At 44.1% G+C, this 21,340-nt stretch overlaps 1 protein-coding gene across 1 annotated transcript; it reads right to left on the reverse strand.

Moving 5' to 3' along the window:
* Positions 1–983: 983 nt before the first annotated feature.
* PRPF40A (pre-mRNA processing factor 40 homolog A) lies at positions 984–18,889 on the reverse strand. Its single transcript, XM_030952561.1, has 26 exons — positions 18,490–18,889; positions 16,957–17,094; positions 15,376–15,456; positions 14,045–14,075; positions 13,811–13,833; positions 13,052–13,129; positions 12,865–12,975; positions 11,988–12,108; positions 11,516–11,540; positions 10,465–10,755; positions 9,162–9,270; positions 8,812–8,876; positions 8,081–8,245; positions 7,696–7,804; positions 7,086–7,236; positions 6,851–6,984; positions 6,390–6,504; positions 6,191–6,282; positions 5,957–6,073; positions 5,328–5,465; positions 4,294–4,389; positions 3,363–3,449; positions 3,164–3,260; positions 3,003–3,064; positions 2,232–2,366; positions 984–1,989 (listed from the first exon to the last, which is right to left on the reverse strand). Exons 1-26 carry the CDS (start codon positions 18,850–18,852, stop codon positions 1,897–1,899), a joined length of 3,027 nt encoding a protein of 1,008 aa, XP_030808421.1. The 5' UTR covers positions 18,853–18,889; the 3' UTR covers positions 984–1,896.
* Between the last annotated feature and the right edge of the window lie 2,451 nt (positions 18,890–21,340).

Raw genomic sequence — 21,340 nt, forward strand, 5'->3', positions numbered from 1 at the left:
AGCTGGAAAAATAAGCCTGAACTCAATTCCCTGGAAAACTCAATCCTGCCTTGCTTGGTTTAAAAGCAGGCTCAGCTTAAGCTGAGTTTCTTCCAGCAATTTGAATTAAGATGTTCAGAAAACCCCAGCATTGGAATAATGGACACTGCCAGTTTTTTATTTTTGATGGAAAAATCAATGCAGACCTTTTAAAAGTGATACTCCCTTAGGAACAACTTTTTCCTTGAATTTGTGTGGATTTGCAAGGGAATAGGAGCATTGGACGAAGTTCCTCCCTGCTTACAAACCCTCAGGACCTGTCAGGCTCTGATTCCTCCTCCCAGCTCCATGGCAGATTCCAGGACCTGCTGCCCTCCTGTTTTCCAAACTCTGCTGGGCTGTTCCCACTTGGAGCATTCCCGTTTGGGATATAAATCCAGGGAGGTGGGTGGCAGGTGAGCAAAGCAAACCTGGCTCATTGTTCAGTCCTGGAGCAGCAATTATCCCATCCTTCCTGGGAGAGCCTGCAGGGAAAAACCTGGAGTATTCCAACCTGGATTTCCACACCAAACACCCATGGATACCAAAAATCCCCCCAAGCCCTGTTTGACCAAATCCAGGTGGTTTTCCCCCAAGGAATGGGTGATGAGCAATGAACCTTCAGGGGGAAACAGCAGGACTGGGATGTGCTTTCCCATCCCAAACTATCCCAGGGAAAATCCCAAAGCATCCCAGGGAAAAATGGTTACAACCTCCTGCATTTTATATTTCAAATAACTCATTTCAATCTCAGGGCGTTCTTAAGGATTCTGAGCCTTGTAACCACCCCAGCCAGGAAATTCCCTGGATAAACTGATCCTTTAGGTGTTTATGCACTGGTAAAAGTGGTCAAAATTCAGGAAAAAACTCCTGAAAAGGAATCTGAACAGTCTTCAAGCAGCTTTTGTGAGTGGTTCTGTGGCTCAGAGCTGTACAGAGTATTTAAGGAGAAATAAATACCAGTACATGCTAAAAGACAAGGTTTAATCATTGATAAAAATGTACAAAAATATTCCAAGGACAGCGGCTTCCCAATTTTCTCACCGAGCAGGGCTGGGGGCACCTTCCTGAACGTGCAGGGGCTGGAAAACAGGGCTGGAGCTGCTTCCTCCTCCCTCCTCTGGGCTGTGCAGGTACATTCTGCAGCAGGTTCTTAAGGCAACACATGGAATTGCGTTTAACATTGGATTTTTATTCCTAAGTTTTCGGAAGGGGGAGAGAAAAGGTGGAGAGAAACGCTGGAGTAACAGCCAGGGCTGGGGCGGGGTGGGATTTCGGGAATGCCGAGGTGGTTGTGTCCCAGACGCTCCCTCTGCTGGCACAGCAGGAGAATTCCCATCCACAACATTCCCGGGATTTGGGATCGATGGGAGTCGGGACACGAATCAGTCTTGGACAAAAGCCCCGGTGCCAAACAACCCCAAAATCCAGGGGATTGCAGAACACATCAGGGCATGGACTCCTTACTTCTGCTGCCTTCCCAAAAATAATCCCACCTAACCAAATTCTTTAAAGAACAAAAGCACAAAGAATTAAATTAGTTTTTTTCCCGAAGCTGAACTGGGCTCTGCCCAGGCAGCCCAGGGTTGTCCCCTGCCCTGGGAAGGACACCGGGAAAGTGCTTGGGGACACTGCTGCCACCTCTGTGTCCCCTCCAGGGGATCCCAGCCCCCATCCCGCCCCGCAGCTCCAGGCCAGGCACAGCTTTGCCCTCAGAATTCCATGGATTTTTCTACTTTTGACTGGATTGAAGTGGTAAAAAACTAAAAGCCACCGCTGTTGTGGCCATGGGCCACCGGCCACCGGCCCCAGGGCCTTGCCCACACAAGGCTTGGTTTTATTTTGCCACCTGTAAACATTTTTGGTATCAAGATCTTCTCATTGATCTTCATCCAGCTGTTCCAAAAGAGTCCTCCTCTGTTTTTCCAGCTCCCCCTCACTGAGCTCGCTGCCAGAGGTATCCCAGTTTCCCTGTGGAGAGATGGGACAGAGGTCAGGATGGGGTTGTCCAGGGAGGTTCCACACTGGGAGCCTCAGCAGGGACACACAGCCAGAGCTGCTCTGTGTCACTCAGAAACCCCAAAATCCAAACTGGGGAATGGCAAAGACCTCCAGGATCCTCAAATGTAACCTCTGACCTCTCCCAGAGCACAGCTACAGAGCTGCATCCAGCAGAGCCCAAAGCATCAGGAAAAAGAGGAAGCAGAGCTTACGGAATCTTTTCCAGGGCGTTTTTTAGTGGGAGATTTATGCTTGGACTCGGATCTCTGTCTGGCTCTTTCCTTCTCACTGTCCCTCTCTCTATCTTTCTTGTCCTTCTCTCGTTCCACATCAGATTCTGGTGAATCCTGTTGAAAAAAAAAATGGGAACAGTGAATATTAATGTTGAATATTTTTTAAGTCCAACTGCCATTTAAAGGATTGCAGAATCATCGAATTCTTTAAGTGGGAAGGGACTTTAAATTTCATCCCATTCCACCCCTGCCATGAGCAGGGACACCTTCCCCTATCCCAGGTTGCTCCAGGTTGTCCACCCTGGCCTTGGGCACTTCCAGCTTCTCAGGGCACCCTGTGCCAGGGCCTCCCCACCTTCCCAGGAAGAAGTGAAGCTCTTTCTGCATTTTGGATCCTTTTGCTGCTCTTTTACAACTCGGAGCTTCCAACACCACCCTGATGCTCAGGCAGGCACAAGGAATGGCTGTGGCTGGAACCCTTCCCAGCTCCCCCCAGTGAAGGAGAACACCTGGATTTCCCAGGGTAAACAGCAAATCCCAGGACTCAAGGAGTCCTTCACCTGGAGTTAAACCCTCCAAATTCAGCAGTTTTCAGTAGTTTAATAGTAGGAATACATGACAGAAAGCTGTTATTTTGGCAACACCCTCCTCCAGCTTGATCCCAATTTTTCCCTAGGAAAATCCAGCAGGGATTACTGACAGCAGATACCAGGTTGTCCATAACCCAATTAAAAACTGAGCTCCACTTACAGACTTGTGCCTCCTCTTCTTGCTCTTCTTCTTGTGTTTTTTGGACTTCTTGTAACTCCTCTCTGCAGCCACAGGGAGAAAGAAAACCCCCAGCAATCAATGGATAATCCCAAAGGAGAACAGCACAGCTGGTTTAAAGCCAACCCCATCCCATCCCGTACCGGACTCGGCGCTGGAAGAACGCTCCGACACCGACCGCGATTCCGAGCGCTGCCGCTTCTTCTTGGAGTGGCTGTCGTCATCCTCGGACTCTGAGCCCTTCACACACAGCCCAGGGGAGAATTCCAGTTAGTAATGGGAATTCCAGCAGCAATCAGTGCAGCTGGGAATGGCAGAGGGAGGGCTCCCAGGGATACTCACGGAGCGGGAACGCGAGCGCTTCCGGTGGTGTTTTTTGGATTTCTTCGAATGTTTCTTGGTCTTGGAGTGGTGGTGCTGACACTCGTGCTGTGGGCGAAGCAAGGAGGGGAGAGCTTGGAATTCCAGCAGGGATTGGCCTTGGAAAAGCCCTAAAATCCCAGCTTCTTCCACCATGGGTAAGGACAACTTCCCTGGAGCAGGATGCTCAACCTGGCCTTGGACAGTTCCAGGGATGGGGCAGTAAAACCTCATCAGCTCCTACAGGACATCCCAAAAAACTGATGGGATCCTTTTCCTTATCCACAAAAGTTGGGAAAGGTTAAAAACTCCACAATCGCTATTTCATGGCAGAACCATCTCATCAGCACCTACAGGATATCCCAGAAATCTGATGGGATGCTTTTCCTCATCCAAGAAAGTTGGGAAAGGATAAAAACTCCATAATCACCATTTCATGGCAGAACCATCTCATCACTGCCTACAGAATATCCCAAAAATCTGATGGGATCTTTCTCCTCATCCACAAAAGCTGGGAAAGGTTAAAAACTCCACAATCACCATTTAATGTCAAAATACCTCAAAATGGGCACTGCTGCCATGTTGGAGCTGCAATAAAGGCAGGCAGGAGCAAGGAAAAACACCTGGATTCCCATGGATCTGCTCCCTGGATCCAAGTTAAGCCTGGCCTAAACCCACTCCTTGCTCTGCCTAATTGGAAATTACAGAATTAAAAGTCAAAATTTCAGTTCAAATTCTTCCAAACTGCAAGAAATGCAACAAGACCCCCAAGTGTGAGAGCTGAAAAATCAAATTAATCTCCTGTTACCACTTTATGGAAAAAATTCCATTAAATCCTTCCCCTTCCCACTCAAGGTAGGAGCAATTTTCCTGGTCTGTTGTCCAATGATTTCAAAAATAAAGGAACAATTACCTCAAGTACATGAAGGAAATCCTTAAATATCCTTTTCCTTTCAGATTCCAGGGTGATGTCTTCAAATGCTGGTTCCTTCACAAATCTGTCTCTGATCTGTCAGGAAAATTAATTCTATTAATGATATTCAAAGAAATTAAATTGTAAATTTATTAAAATATTAGGATAAAAGAAATAGAAGAAAATAATGAAATATAATGTAGTAATGAAAATGGCAATAAGAAAACCAGTGAGGAATAATAATAAAAACTATATCAATATTAATTAATAAAGATTAAAAGGAATAATAAAAATAATAAGGCATAATAAAAGTAATAAGAAAAATAATAAGAAAAATAATAAGAAAAAAATAAATAACAAAAATAAAACTAAACCCTTGAAGAAATAAAGATAAGGAAAAATAAAAACAATAACAGAAATATGAAGAAATAATAAAAATAAAAAATAAATAATTTTTAAAATATAAGAAAAATAGAATAGAGAAAATGAAAAACTGAAGATAATAAATTAATAATGATTTAAAAAATTATTTTCATCAGTTGAGAAGCCCCTGAACTGCTACAAGGCTAAATTTTTAATCCCAATTTCCAAGCAAATCCCAAATTTCCAGTGTTCAGGGAAGCTCTAACTCATGGAAACATGGAGAATCCTACTGTTTTCCCTGTATATTCCATTTAAACTTTAAAACCCCAAATATTTATACAAATTATCCTTGGAAAGAAAAGGTTTTCCAGGGTATTTTATCCAGGACAAAGTTCTAAATAATTTCAATTAACTTTGGGGGTGTGTGAGATTTTTTGAGGGTGTTTTGGTTTTTTTCCCAGTTCTTTTAGGATGTTTTTTGTTTCAAAAGGATGAAGCTTTTCCCACCCAACTCCAAGTTTTCCTGAAGAATCCACAGGGTTTGATGGGATTTTGAAGCCTCATCAGCAGAACCAGGAAGAGCCTGGCGAACCTGGTGGGGTTTTTTAGGGATGAGCAGGGGCCTGTTTGGGAATTTGGGAATGTTCTCCCCAAGGAATTCTCATCCTTACATCTTCCCAGACAGCATCCAGCTCGATGGGGGGGGTGGCTTGTTTCAGCATGCTCTTGAAGGCTGATTCCTTCCTCTTCATCTTCCGGGCCTCCTCCTTCTCCCGCTCCCGTTCCCGCGCTTCCGCCTTCTCCAGCAGCTGCGGGAATGAAAGGAAAAGAATTCCATTTATTGGGATTTCTGCACAGCTCTGCTCCCTCTGAGCTGTGTCTGAGTCACTTGGAAATGACAAGGAAATTAACTGCTTTTCCTGTACTTAATTAATAAATCAAAACTATGATATTATTTTATTAAAAATTGATCAATTATTTTTTTTCCAAGCATGGAATTGCTGTTGATCAAAATCCAATTATGCAAAACTACAGAACCACACAAATCAGGAGAAATCTATGTACAAAAGGAGAGCATCAGAATTCCTCAAGTTTGGGAATGCTGACTGCTTGGATAAAAGTTTATTTTTATTGTGACAATTGAAATCAGTTAAGTAACCCTAAATAACAAAATATTCCTGAAATATTATGGAATTAGTTAGAAAATAAGCCCTAATTCCTGTTTGGAGAAGGGATTTCCCATCTTAATTATCCAGATATCCCAATTAATTAATGAATTAATTTATTAATTTATACTTACACTGTTGAAAGCCAGCTTGATATTCCCTGCATCCAACGTGGTGGCTCTTTTAGTGGAGCTGATGACAGTGACAAAATCCTCAAAGGAAGTGTTCACCTCCACCACAAATCCTTTATCCTGGAAAAAACGGCTCCTTTGGCATGAGGGAAATCAGGAATTCCTTCAACTCCAAGGAAATCCCAGTTCCCTTGGATGGGAAATTTGCAATTCAAGGAGAAGCCAGGTAATGCTCACCTTTAAGATGTCTTTAATTATCTTCTTCTCATCGTGGTAACGAGCTTTTAAATCCTCCACATAAAACTTGAACAGGTCAAGTGCTGTTGATCCTGAGGGAAGGTTTATCAGGTTTAACCCAAGAGCAGCATTTTCAGGTATTAAAAAATAGAAAGGACTGCTGTGGCCTGCCCCAAATCCCAGGATTTCCCCTCCTTACCAGGCTGGCCAAGCATGCTGGTGAATCTGATGTCAGAGCTGATGGCTGGGTACAATTCCATCCAGGAGGACATGGAGTGTAACTGCCCGTGCTCGTGCAGCTCATCCAGAAACAGCTGCAAAAAACAGGGGAAAAGGGAATTTGGAGCCATTCCTCCAGCTTCTCCTTGGTACCAGCTGGGATGCATTGGCTTGGTAACTGGAATTCCACTTTTGTTCTACAAAAATCCCTTTTTCTGTTTTTCCTGCTTTTCTCCACCACCTACAACGTTCCAGCTGCATCTCCTTCCCATCCAGGGCTATCCCCTCTGATTTTCCCTTGGGTGTAACACAGCAGAGAAAATGCCACAACCCAACAATTCAGGCTTTAAACACCCCCTTGAATCATCCCTCAGAAGTAATAGTGGAATACCCCATGATATTCCATGAGATTTTTATGACAGAATCCCAAATTGCACCAACCTGGAAAGATTCCCTGTTTTTACGCTGCCTCCTCCTTTCCCTCAGCAAACTTTTCTGCTTCTCTTCCTCCTCCTCTTTCTCCAAGGCCCTGATATGTTCCTCAAAACAGATCAGGGCATCCTCCTTATCCATGTCTAGCAAAAAAAACAGGGAGAAGGGGAAAAAAAATCAGTTTATTCCTTCCAAATCAGGAAGAATCCTCCTCCCCAGAGAATTCCAGAGCCCACAGACATACTCTGGAGCTCCTCATCCTCAGCAAAGGTGGGGTTGTCCATGAGGTACTGCTGGGCCTCTGACCAGGTGGTGCAGTAGGTGACATTGGCCATGTTATCCAGAATGTTCTTCAGAGCTTCCCAGTTCCTCTTGCGCAGCTGCTTGGCTTGTTCCTGAGGGGAAAAGTTTATTTTTGGGGCTCAATTTGAGGTGGTTTGGATAGAAATGTAAGATATCTAGTGTGTTCTCCAAGAAAATATGAAATTAATCTTTAATTTATATAAAAGCATGGAATTCTAGAGTGGTTTGGCTTGAAAGGGTCCTTAAAGCTCATCCCATTCCAACCTCCTGCCCTGGACAGGGACCAGGTTACTCAAGCCCCATTCCTGGACACAAAACAACACAATTTTTCCATATTATTATATTTCACTGATTCAGAATAAAATCCATCATGTGACTGACTAAAATCCCCCCAAAACACAACACATGGTAAAATCAGCAGGAATAACTCCCAATAAACCTCAAAACCTTCCCTAAAAGCTGCTGTTTATCTGCCATAAAGCCTCAAGCACAGGTTTAAAGTGATTTAGGAACAAGTGAGGAGATGTTGGATGGATTTGAAGGGAATTTACCTTCTCCTTCTTGGACAGGAAGAACAGAACATCCTCATAAATCTCCAGCCGGTCCCGCTCGGATATGGCATTCCACACTTCCATCTCCCCAAACATCTGTTCAGCTTTTCTGGGCAGAGCAAATGAAAACCACACAACTATTTATTTATTTATTGGTGTCTGAATTATCCATCAATTCCCCAGAACATCAGGAAGAGCTCTGTTCCAAGAAAGAACAGGCTTACAGGAATTCTTGATTTTTCCCTCTTGGAAGTTTTTTATTTTTCGTGATATATTTTGAATTTTTATAAAGGAAGAAAAAAAAGTAAAAATGGAAGTTGATGCCACTCCAAGCAGTGCATCCCATCAGGATTTTTATCCCAGATTTTTATCCCAAGTCTCTTACTTGTATCTGGTGGTGGATGTCATCTTCTCATGGTTTTCCAGGAAACGCTGGAAGGATTCCTTGGCTTCCTTGTACTTGGATCTGGCTTCTTCCTTCTCCTCCTTCTCTGTCTGAACTTTGTAGGCATTAAAGGCCTGCTTCTTTTCACTCAGTTTTGCTAAAGCACTTCCCAGGAAAGAAAAGGAATGAGCAATGTTATTTATAAATAAAAAATAAATAAATCAGGAAGACAAAGGAAATCAGAAAAATCAGGGGGAAAAAAGGAAGAAAATCAGAAAAAAAAGGAAAGAAAATTGGAAAAAAATAAAGAAAAAAGAAAAGAAAATCAAAGAAAAATTGGAAGATAAAGTCAAAAAAAAAACTGACAAAAAAAGGAAAACCGAGGGGAAAAAAGGAAAAACCAGAACAATCAGAGAAAGAAGAAAAAGAAAATAAGAAAAACAACAAAGAAAATCAAAACCAGAAATCAAAAGGCAACAGGTTTGAGTAATTCAGATTTGAGATAAAATTAATCTAACATTTTAATCCCCAAATCAACATAAAATACCAACTTCCACACTTATTCCCAATAACAATGAAGCTGTTGGAAGAATTTCCTTATGGAGGGGATGAAGACAATTCCCTGCCAATGGCACAAGTGCAGGAGTATCTGTTGCTGACAGAACTTTAGATTTTTTGGAAGTAAATTCCCTAAAAAAAGGTTTGTGTGGAATTGAAGGAGGACTCAGTACCTGTATCTGGGGTCATTAATGATCATTTTCATGGCCTGCTCCCAAGAAGCATTGGATGGAACCCGCTGTGAAAACAGGAAATTAAGGATGAATCAGACCTGGAATTAACATCCAACAAGGAATAATTCCTTAAAAACAGCCATGGGGAAAAGGAAAAAGAACATTTTATTTTTAAGCTAAAACAAAACTTCACTGCAATGTTTTTTTCTTTTATTTCCTCAAGAGTGAGGAATTCTTCCCCAAGAAAATCAAGTAAAACCTGGCAAATAAAACAGAAATGAAACTAGGTTTTGTCGTTCAATAAAACATTAATAATTAGTCAAGAAAATATTAATAATTGGCCTAAATACCTTTTCTTTTAACAGTTCTTTAAATGCTTGTTTGGCCTCTTCCTTTGTGTTCCACGTGTAGGTTTTTTTAACTGGTTGGGCATCCTCATCCTCCTTCTTTGCAGCAGCACTAAAGCAAAATAAATTTTATTATTTCATCATTTTTTTCTAAGTTAGAGGCACTGAAGAGTCAAAAACGACCATAGAATGAGTTTTATAAATAGCAACTTCAAAAAAAAAAAATTCTAATAATTCATTCAAGGCTTTTCCTTACAGGCACCACAACTAATGAAAAAGAGATCCAAAAAGTGAATTGTTGAGGCAAAATATTTCCCTCCTGCAATTGGCTGCCTGCAGAAGTTATCTAGAAATTATTCCTAAAAATGGTCTTCTCTTTAATTACATCCTGCTGTCTAAAATCCCCCACAGCAATTCTTTTTTTTTTGAATTATAAAAATCCTAAGTTATAATTTTCCACATAATAGATCTTTTCATATTAAAAAGAAAAAAAAGGAATCATAGCTGGAACAGATAATAAAATACTAAATGGATTTTTATCTTCCAGCGATAACCAATGGCACAGATCCATGGAAAAGGAGCATAAATAGGGGAGTGCTTAATGGCACCCTGGGAAATTCTTGCAGACACTGGAAAATCCATGGAATGTTCCTGTCACTGATGGTTCTGAGAAATGAAAAACTGCAGCAAAGCCTTGAGGCTTCATAAATTACTATGGAATCATGGATTGGCTTGGATGGGAAGGGACAGTAAAGCCCCGCCAGTTCCAAGGGCAAGGACACCTTTCACTGTGCCAGGCTGCTCCAGCCCCAGTGTCCAGCCCAGCCTTGGGCACTGCCAGGGATCCAGGGGCAGCCACAGCTGCTCTGGGCACCCTGTGCCAGGGCCTCATCCCCTTCCCAGGAAACGATTCTTTCCCAATCCCTGATCTAAGCCTGCCTTCCATCATCTCAAAGCCATTCCCTCTTGTCCTGGAGAAAATTATTCATTTCCTTGAAGAACTTGCTTTAAGTGTGGTACAGGCTTGTGGGAAGATCTTGGTGTTTGGGATGGGAACCATGGGATGGGGTTGGATGGGAAGGGACATTAAGGATCATCCCAATCCAACCTTGCCATGGGCAGGGACACCATCCACTATCCCAGGCTGCTCCAAGCGCTGTCCAACCTGGCCTGGGACGCTTCCAGGGATCCAGGGACAGCCACAGCTTCTGTGGGAATTCCATCCCAGGGCCTCACAGGGAATGATCCCCCTAACATCCCCCCATATCCCCTTTCCTGGAGCTGACATCCATCCCCTGGCACTCACTCTCCCGAGGCCTCCTGCTTGGCCGCCTCATCCGTGGTGGCTGCTGCGGTGTCTGCGCTCCCATCCTGCGTGCCGGGGGCGGCGCTGCCCTGGCCCTGCTCCTCGGCTGTGGCAGCAGTGTCCGTGTCCCCCGTGGCAGCAGCTGGGGCAGATTCCCCCTCGGGAGCAGCTCCTGCAGGAGCAGCCGTGGCCGTGGTGCTCTCGGCGGCCGGGGCCGCGCTGGCCCCGTTCGGAGCGTCCCCAGCTGTGGCCGGAGCCGAGGCGGCGGCAGCCGCATCCTCTGGCTTTGTGCTGGGGACAAAAACAACAACAAGTCACCTGCTGGCACCGTATGGAGATTTAAGGCCAAGGGGCAGCTTAGGGATGTGGTCAAAGTGGGGAATGAGGGGTGTAGGGTGAGTTAAAGACTTGGAAAAGTTTTATAGGCCCTCTGGCGAAAAGGGTTTGTAAGGCCTCAGGAAAAAAGGGTGAAAGGCCCTCAGGGAAAATGCACTGAAGGCCCTCAGGAAAAAAAGGGTGAAAGACCCTCAGGAAAAAAGGGTTTGAAAGACCCTCAGGAAACAGGGTTTGAAGACCCTCAGGAAAAAAAGGTTTGAAGAGCCTCAGGGAAAAAAGGGCTTGAAGGATTCTAGGAAAGGTTTGAAGACCCTCAGGGAAAAAAAGTGCTGAAAGGCCTTCAGGAAAAAAAAAGGGCTTGAAGAGCCTCAGCAAAAAAAAAAAAGGGCTGAAACGTCCTCAGGGAAAATGGGTTGAAGGCCCTCAGGAAAAAAAGGGTGAAAGACCCACAAGGAAAAAAAGAGGTGACGACCCTTAGGAAAGAGGGTTTGAAGAGCCTCAGGAAAAAAGGGTTTGAAGGATCCTAGGAAAGGTCTGAAGAGCCTCAGAAAAAAAAGGGTTTGTAAGGCCCTCAGGATAAAAAGGGTTTGTAGGACCCTAGGAAAAGTTCAAAGACCCTCAGGAGAGGTTTGAAGATTCCCAGGAAAGGCTTGAAGGCCCTCAGAAAAAGTGTGAAGGCCCTCATGAAAAAATTAGTATAATGTTAAAAATGTACCTGTTTTCTTCAGCTTTAATCATTGCTAGAGGAAAAAAGGAGAAAAACAATTAAAATATAGTTTTAAAATAGTTCATAAACACAGGAAGTTCTGGTAATTCTTGAATTAATAAAAGCAAAGTTTTAAATGTTTTTGTTACTATCAAAAATTTTAATGTTTGGGTCCTTCAAAGACTGAAATCAATCGAGATTAAAATAAAGTTTAGAAATGCCATTATGAGAAGATAGGGGAATATAAAAATGACTTTCAGGTTTAAAATAATTATTTAATTTGCAAAAAAATAGTTCAAAGACCCAGAAAGAAAGTCAAGATTATTAAACAGAATTTTAAGAACGGAAATATTTAAATTACTGCAGCCTATTATTTTTCTTACGCTTATTCTTTTCCCCCATCTGATTTTGTTGCTATTTAAATAAATAATGTAATTAATTAATGTATATTTATAAAAATACAAGTCCATCTGTCTTTTACCTTCAAGATCCTCCAGCTCTTTGGGTTTTGCCCAGCGGGATTCCTTTGTTTGGGAATTGTAATAATAAGGCTTCCCAGAATCTGATTTATACTCCTTCCAGGGACACTTGGACAGCAATTGCTGATGAAGAGAAAACAAAGATTTTCCAAGGAAAATCTCCTTTAGTAACTCCTTAAATAAGGATTCTTCTTTCCCTCTTCCCTATTCCTGTTCGTTAAATAAGCAATTAGGGACATCATTAGGTGGGATAACTATTAGGTGGGCACAAGGCTTTGGGTGTATTAAAGTTGCTTTCCTGGAGCTCTTTCTTCCTGAAATTCCTTCCAATTAAGGAAAAAAATCAACCAAATTCCAAGTTTTCCCATTTTTTCCCTTGTGGATTTAGCTTTGGTTAAGGTTTATTTTCAGTTCTCAGCTACAAACTTCAAATATTCCTCAGGAAAACAGAAAAATTGGTTAAAAAGTGAAAACAAATCACATTGGATCATTTTGATTTTATATTATCCAACAGGAATAAAACAGGAAATTCTCAGGAATTTGTTGTGTATTTTAGAGCATTAATTTGACCAAAACAGTAATTTTAGGAATTTTTTCTTCTCTAAATACTTCTCCAAATTATTTCTATATTACTTCTCTAAAAAATAAAAAAGGACACATTTTAAATTAAAAAACCTACTTAAAAATGAAGAAAATGGAGGAATTTTGCACCCTCAGGTTCTCCCAACATAAGGAGAACAATCCAAATATTTTAGGAACATTTCTTACTGGAAGAGTTTGCTCCAATTGCTTCCAGCAGAATTCTCCCTGCTGCAGGTGTCAGGCTTGGAACTCCTCGTGTTCCCACAATATCCCAGAATTAATTTGGGATTTGGTTACCTCAGCAGGGGTTTTGAGGTCATCTGGCTTCTCCCACGTGGACTGCTTGGTCTCAGTGTTGTAGTAATAAGTTCTTCCATCCGGGGACTTGTGCTCTGTCCACGTGGATTTCTGGGAAAATCCCAAGGGAAATTAATAATGATGTAAAAGATGGGATCCAACCCCACAGAAAGAGTGGGATACAGACCTGCTTGGAGTGCTCCTCGCTGGCAGAGCTGGTGGTGGTGGAGCTCTGCTGGACTGTGGACACCACGGGATGCGTTGTCTGAGGAGGAGACAAAACAGGCCTTGGAAAATCCTCACTAACTGCTGGGTTTCACTCAAACATCCTGGATTCTCCAAGTGGTTCAGCAGCACAGCAAAGGCAGGGAGCCAAATTCACACCTTAAGTCACTATTTTTCCCAAAAAACTCAATTTTTGGGAGTGAAGCTGTTCAACTGCACATTCCCAAGGGCCTGATTTCCCCAGGATGTGCAGGTGTAGGGGTCAGACCACAACAACCCCAAGTCACAACTCCAGCAGCACTCCCTGTTCCCACATCTTGAGGAAAATTTGCTTCAGGAAGTTTCTGGCTCTCTGAGCTCCCTCACACCACACTTGCTGCTGCTTTCCATGGCCAGCTTTCCCACGAATTCCCTGGAATCAGGACTGTATCCACCTGCTGTGGATCAGGGATTGGATATGGCCAGGGAAAACTGGATTTCCTGACAGACCAATGGACAGGATGGAAATTCCATGGAAATAATGTGGATATCATCTATTTAATAATTAAGCTGAGACAAGGCCCACAGATTTCAAGGAACAACCAAAAACTTGGAGAAAAAGCAGGGGGGAAAAAGGAGTGAAGGAAAAAATTGAGTTAAGGTTTTCTTTTAAATCCCTAAAACTAAGTTTTCCCCCATCACAATGGAATTCCAACCTTCTGGAATTGTGCTTTCCACATACCTGAGTCCCAGGAGGGGTCACACCTGAAAAATAATTTAAAATTAATTAAAAATTTGGTTGCTTCATTTTCCTAAATATTCCTCCACATGTGCAAGGAAAAAAAAATGTCCTGGGCCCCACTGGAGACTCCAGGACTGAAATGCTCCATTCCATTTTAGAGAAAAGTGGAATTTTTTAATGTTTCAGCTGATTTTGGTTAAATATTTTGAAATTATATCAAGTTGTTTTACTCACCTACTTGTGCATCCATGCTGTTCACTCCTGGCTGTAAAAACAATTAAAACAATTAAACATTTAAACAATTAAATTTAAGTAATTAATTCCTAAGGAATTAAATACTAAAAAAAAAAAAAAAAATCCAATATTCATTATCCAAACAAGGCTTTTCTGCCACAAAAGGCTCAATCCCTTAAATAAGGATTCCTGCTTCCCCCATTTAATTATTCCTGCTCCTTAAATAAGCAATTAGGAACATCATTAGGTGGGATAATTATGGGGCATAAGGCTTTGGGTGTATTAAAGTTGCATTCCTGGAGCTCTTTCTTCTTGAACTTTCTTTCAATTAAGGAAAAAAATCAACAAAATTCCAAGTTTTCCCATTTTTCCCCTTGCGGATTTAGCTTTGGTTAAGGTTTATTTTCAGTTCTCAGCTACAAACTACAAATATTCCTCAAGAAAACAGAAAAATTGTGAAACAAGTGAAAATAAATCATATTGGATCATTTTGATTTTATATTATCCAACAGGAATAAACCAGGAAATTCTCAGGAATTTGTTGTGTATTTTAGAGCATTAATTTGACCAAAACAGTAATTTCTAGGTATTTTTAATGTATTTTAAGAGCATTAATCTGACCAAAACACTGATTTTTAGGAATTTCACTGCTTCAAATCAGCACAGCAAAGGTTTGTGCTCAGCACTACAGGATATTCCATAGGAATTTAGGGATTTAAATCTGCATGGGGAAAAAAACCCATAAAAATAATTTATTTTTATATTGAAATGGCTGGAACTGGTTTTAAGTGAATCTCTTAGGCTTGCATTAAATTTATTTCTTAAGAATGGGATTTAACTTAAATTTTTTCCCCTCAGAGATTTCACTTGGATTTTAACTTTTCCCTCTCCACTTCCACCCAAAGAATTCCTCATTCTCTGAGCTATTCCAGCAATTTTTATAGTCAACTGAATTTCAGGAACTTTTAATAAAAAATCTCTTTCTAACGGATTCAAATCTCTCTAATACTGAATTAAAATTCTTTTAAAAAAATGACAATTTAAGAGAGCAGAATCTCTTGGTCAGACAATTTAACAATCCAAGGTCACAGTGATTCCTGCCAAACTCCAGGAAGTGAAGGATAAGCAATGAAAGAAAAACTAAAAGGAGTTTAAAGACTGATGAAAATCACAAAAATCTTATTTTATAATCATTCAAGAGCCATATAAAACTCCACTGTAATGAAAAATAATTTAAAATTTAAGTTCTTATTTTCTAATTAAAGAAAGCAAAGAGTGATCAACTGCTAAAAAGAGCTTTTAAAAACTTTAAAAGAAGAAATTAAACTCACAGGAACCGTGGGCTGCATGGCAGCCTGGGACATGTGGGACATCATCATTCCAGGCATCACTGACTGCATCATTCCAGGCATCTGGAATTCAAGAGCATTTCCCATATATTTTATCATAGCCTCAACACAAAATACTGTATTTTTATTTAAAAACTATTATCTGATACTTCTTTTTAATAAAAAAAAAACCAAACAAAACCAAAACAACAAACCAACAAAACAACCCAAACCCCCTCCTAGGCAAGGGAAAAAAAAGATTTGTGGGATTGTGATTCCCTTCATCACATTCCCACTAAACTGAGATATTCCTTTTAGGAAAGGCATGTCTAGATTCCAAAGCTGGACAGGAAATAACAATAAAAACCATTTAAGTTCCAAAGGAACAATAGCAAATGATGTGGGAGCTGATTCCATTACTGAAATCCTGAGTGAAAGCAGGAAAAGCAAAGGTTGGGAATGATTCCTGCAGAATTCCAAGGCTACAGGGAATAAAGGAGCAGAGGAAAGGTGAACTCCCAGGTGTGACATTTACCTTCAGCTTTTTGCTCTCCATCTACCAAAAAGTCCTGAGTTGCTCCCTAAAATATGAAATATTAAAATATTCCCTGGCTAAGAGTGGGAACTGTGGAAAAGGAGGTACAAAAAAGCAGAGAAATAAACCAGAATTTCTACTTCACTTCCTAATGAACACACACAGCATTAATGAGTCAAACCCCTCATTTTTTAAAAATTAAAAATTTAAGAAATTTATTTTTACCCCAGAAGATGCAAATCCCTGCTGAAAAAATTCCTACCAAGCCCTTATAGTTGAAGGAAAATAGGGATGGTCCAAGGATGTCCAAAGGAATTGTCACCACAGGCTGTTCCCAAAGGTTTAATCCTTCCCTGCCTCTCTTCCACAATCCACCATCACATGGAGCATCCCAAGGACATTCAGCATTCCTGAGATATTTATTATACCCACAAGGAGAATTATTTCTTTGAAGAGCTGAGGATTTCATCACAAACCACACAGGAAATGTGGTAATTGAGAAGAAAAGCTGCCAAAAGCAGGGCCATGGCCGTGTCACCTGCCAGGGCTTTTCCAATCCCATGGCATCAGCAGCAATGGGATACAGGGATTACAAACCAACCCCCAGGATTCCAACAGGAATTCTGCAAAAGTTCTGGACTTCTTTGTTTCTTCGCTTGCTGTAACGTTCACGTGTGTGGATGCAGGATTTGGCCAAGAATTACAGAAAGACAAACTTATCCCTTCAAAATCTACAGGAAACTTCCAAAAAACTTGAATAAATCCCAAATTATGGATTGATAATTAAACTTCGAGGTGCACTAATTACCTGTTCTCGTTCCAAAAACTTTAATAAATCCCAAACGAAGGATTGATAATTTAAGTTAAGAGGTGCATCAATTACCAATTTCCAATGAAAGTTACAGAGGTGCATCAATTCCCTGCTCGCCATAAGAAGAGTTTTACCCTGGCCAGGATCAAACCCCCTGAGTTATCCCCTCTCCTTTCCCAGGGAGATTCTCCCCTGAGGGATGACCCCAGGGAACAGAACGCTGCTGGAATGGCCTTACCTGCCCCATCGGGGGTCCTCCCATGGGGGGCATCATCTGAGGCATCATCCCGTGGGGAACCGGGGGCATGTTGGGGGGTCTCTGGCCCATGGGGTGCATCCCCATCGGGGGGTAGTGGGGCATGCCTGGGTGGCCCATCTGGAAAACACCAACAAACAGGGAAAATCAGCACCGAGGCAGCCACCCCAAACACGCTCACCAAAGGGAACAAGAAAGATCCCTTTCCTAGAGTTTGTAATTCTTCAAACACTTTAGGAACTTTCTGTTCCACACAGATGCAACAGCTCTGAGAGTACCTTAAGATAAAGCCTGGGTGGAATTTCCCTTTGGAAAACACATTTAGCAGGAGGGAAAAAAAATCAAATTATTGCTCACAGAACCCCAGAATGGTTTGGGTAGGAGGGACCTTAAAGTTCTTCCAGTTCCACCCTCTGGGACACCTTCCACTATTCTCAAGTGCTCCACCCTGGCCTTGGACACTTCCAGGGATGGGGCAGCCTGGAATTCCATCCCAGGGCCTCCCCACCCTCACAGGGAAGGAATTCTCCCCTAATTTCCCCTAACTGTACCACCTTTCAGTCCAAAAGCAGTTTTCCAATAATTTTTTTCTTATCCCAGAAGGCTCCCTGGGGCTGGATGAAAAGAAACCATGAGCAACTAAAAAGGTTTCAATCTTCTGGGCAGAACTCATGACTTTTCCCAATCACATCCCTCTCACAGCACATGCAGTGACAGCTCCTGTTTCCCAAGTCCCAGGTAATTCCAGGTGGAACAGTGATTCCCAAAAATCTCCTCTGACCCTCTCTGGAGTGTTGATTCACTTCCAGAGGGACCTACCACCCTGGAGCTGAGAAGGTCCTCCCAAGCCTGCTTTGCTCCAGGCTGAGCCCCTTTCCAGCTCCCTCAGCTGCTCCTGGAGCTCCAGATCCTTCCCAGCTCTGGATACAGCCAGGTCTGTGCTGCACTGCGCCCTGGGGGGGGCATCAGGAAGGGCATTCCCAGCAGGTCAGGCAGGGATCCTGCCCCTCCGAGACACTTCTGGGGTGCTCCTGCCCCTCCGAGGCACCTCTGGGGTGCTCCTGCCCCTCCGAGGCACCTCTGGGTGCTGTGTCCAGCTCTGTCCCTCAGCGCAGCAGGGCCAGGAGCTCCCGGAGCTGAGCAAGGGCCTGGAGCAGCTCTGTGCCCAGGAGAGGCTGAGGGAGCTGGGGCTGCTCAGCCTGGAGAGGAGCCCCAGCGAGAGGGGCCTCAGAGAGAGCTCCAAGCAGAGCCCAGCAATGGCACCAGGGGAAGGCAGGGACTGATGCCCAGGAAGTTCCACCTGTACACGAGCAAGAGCTTCCTCCTTGTGCGGGTGACAGGTGCCCGGAGAGGTTTTGGCGTCTCCCTCAGCGAGGACACCCAGAACCGCCTGGACACAGCCCTGCGCCATGGGACGCCCATCCCACCCAACCCTGCGATGACCCCGGAGCAGGAAGGCGGGACCAGCTTCCGCACGCCGCGACTCCGCGCCCCCCCTCCCGAGCCCGCACTCACCATGAGAGAGCCGCGGTCGACGCCGCCGGGCCGCATGGCGGGGCTGAGCAGGGAGCCCCCGCAGCGGCCCAGGAGGCGCCCGCGCAGCGGCGGCCGCGGGGCCGCGGGCCCGAAGGGCAGCAGCGGCTCGGGCTCCCCGCGGGGGGGGAGCAGCGGCGCCAGCAGGCTGACGGGCTTCCCCGCCGGCCAATCGGGGCGCGCCGCCAGCCGCGCGCTCTTCGGCGATTGGTCGGCGCCCGAGCCCACCGGCCGCACGGCGTCGCCCGGCGTCAGCTGCATGAGGGGCGGCGGCTTCGGCAGCGAGAACGGCAGCGGCTGCGGGGAGGCGGCGGCGGCCGCGGCCGTGGAGTCCCCGCCGGACATTGCGGCGGCGGGCGGCCCGGCCCTGCGGCGCGGCGCTGGCTCGGGCGGCTCCCGGGAGCGCGGGACGCGGAGCGAAGCGGCGGCTGCGGCGGCCGAGCGCGGGGCACGCCGGGAAACCGCTCACGTGGGACCGGGGGCGGTGCGCGATCAGCCGGGCGGTACCAACAGCGCCGGAAGGAGGGGGTGACTTCCCGCTCCACTATTTCGGCTCAGCTCGCGAGGTGGCGGCAGATCTCCCCTCAGCCGTGCTGCGGGTGGTACGCGCCGCGTTCGTGCACCCCCTCCCCTCCCCCCCCGTGACGGTGCGGGTGGTACGGGCCAAGCGCGGCCGAGGAGGCGCTCGGATCCCCCCCGCGCCACGCGCCGTGGTTGGCGCCGCTGAGGGAGAGCGGCCGCCATGGCGGGCGGGAGAGCGCGGTGGGATCGGGGAATATCCCACTGGGATTTGGGAATATCCCGCTGGGAAGGCACCCACAGGGACCAGCCCGTCCTACTCCTGCACCTGCACAGTCCCACAGTCCCCCCACTGTGCCTGCAAGTCCTTTGCAAGCGCTCCGGGAGCTTTGGCAGCCGTGAGGCCGTGGCGCTGCCCGGGATGCAGGGGCAGCCTCGGTTTCTCTGGGAATGCCATTCAGGGACTCCTCTCCCTCACAGCCAGGAGTTCCCTATTCCCAATATCCCATCCATCCCTGCCCTGTGACCGAGGGAACCCAGTCCCTGTGTCCTGTCCCTCAGGGCCTCAGGAAAAAGGCCAGAAAATGAGAACTGAAAGCAAACAATGTTAAAGCTCAATGTAACTTCGGCTGGAAGTGTCTAAAATGTAAATCTGGTTTTCCGCGAAAGGGTAAAATCCTGCTGTTTTCCTTGCACAAAGCCCTCCTGCCAAGGTTTTGGTGCGGCGGAAGGAGTTAATTGATTAAATCAAAGTAAAATTGTGTATGACCCAAAATTCCTGCCTGGCAATCAAATCACTGGGAGAGATGCATATAATATATTGGATAATCTTGGTTTAATAGCCAAAATCCACCCAAAGAAGTGGGAGAAGGGCTGGGAAAGTTAGGAAAAAATTCCCAATAATTAATAATTTGGTTTTGTGCCACTTCACACCAAGTTTATTTGGATGGAGCTGACCCCGCACAGCAGAGCGGGAGAGGGCTGGGAATTCTGTGGGATAAATGAATTTAAGTGGGGACTCCAAAGGGGAACGACTCGGGAGACCCAGGGAATGATCTCTGCTCCCTTGGTGTATTTATTTATCTGTGTTTCTCTTCCTGCCCCTGGAATTGCACAACTTGGAATATTTTCCTGTCCCTGGCATTGGATGGCCTGTGTCTCATTGTTGTCCTGGAGCAGAGGGATTTTCAGGGATGTGGATTTGATTTTCCATAATATTTCTGGATCTCCACACACCTCCATGGCTTATCAAACACCTCATTTTACACTTTAATGTGTAGATATTTTATAAATCCCTTGGCTGCAGTGAGGCAGGGGCTGGTTTGGTTCAGCTCATGGAAATAAGGAATGGTTGGGATAAAAAGGACAGAAATTCCTGCAATCCCACCTTTCCATGGGCAGGGACACCTCCCGCTGTCCCAGGTTCTTCCAGCCTGGCCTTGGGATAAACACCAACCCTCACCCCCCTGGGCCTAAAGAATTCTCTAAATCCACCCAAAAAGGCCTCGATTAATCAGATTTTTCTGCCACGATCAAGCAGTGAAATTAAAATTTAAATTGACTTTTAATTAAATCTTGAAATCTCATTTCAATCTCTCCTGGTGTGCAGTGAGCAGAGCTCCGGTGGGGCACAGCTGCTTTTGTCAGCCTGAGGTGTAACTTTAGTACTTGGAGTATTTTTATTTCTTTATTTTTAAGTACAGCTGCCTAAACTCAGTCCAAATCAAGCGAATTTATTTAAAATTTTTCTGATTTTTTAAACTTTTTTTGTGGTTTTACACAAATTTTTATAGAGCATTCACTCATCTCGATCCTGGAGGAAACTCCTGGTTTTTAATTTGGATTTTCAGACAGGATTTGAAGGAAATACAGAATTCCAAAATTTAAAAAATTGAAATACAAACTCTAAAATAGAGAATTTTGGAATAAAAAATCTGAAATACAAATTCTGAATTGCAGATTCTGAAAGAGAAATTCTGAAATAAAAAATCTGAGCTGAAAATTCCAAAATAGAGGACTTTGAAAAATAAATTTGGAAATGCAGACTCTGCAATAAAAACCCCAAGACACAAATTCTGAAATACAAAATCAGGAATACAAATTCTGAAACAAAACCCCTGAAATAAAAAAAAAAAAGTGAAATAAAAATTTGGAAATATAAATTCTACAATGTAAATTCTGAAATATGGAATTCTGGAATACCAGATATTTGGGACAATGAGCCCTGGAGTTGCTTTTCCATGGAATTTTACCTGTTAGCTGGGATGCATTGAACCAGTGGAATTTGTATTTAATGTATTTAACCTTTTTTTAA

Source organism: Camarhynchus parvulus, chromosome 7 (genome assembly GCF_901933205.1).
Source record: "Camarhynchus parvulus chromosome 7, STF_HiC, whole genome shotgun sequence".
Classification (NCBI taxonomy): Eukaryota; Metazoa; Chordata; class Aves; order Passeriformes; family Thraupidae; genus Camarhynchus; species Camarhynchus parvulus.

Coding starts and splice junctions, on each gene's coding strand:
- PRPF40A (XM_030952561.1), bottom strand. CDS start 18,852: ATGTCCGGCGGGGACTCCACGGCCGCGGCCGCCGCCGCCTCCCCGCAG. Junction 12,976..13,051: donor GCGAGGAGCACTCCAAGCAG/GTCTGTATCCCA, acceptor GGATTTTCCCAG/AAATCCACGTGGACAGAGCA. Junction 3,261..3,362: donor AGCGCTCGCGTTCCCGCTCC/GTGAGTATCCCT, acceptor CTGTGTGTGAAG/GGCTCAGAGTCCGAGGATGA.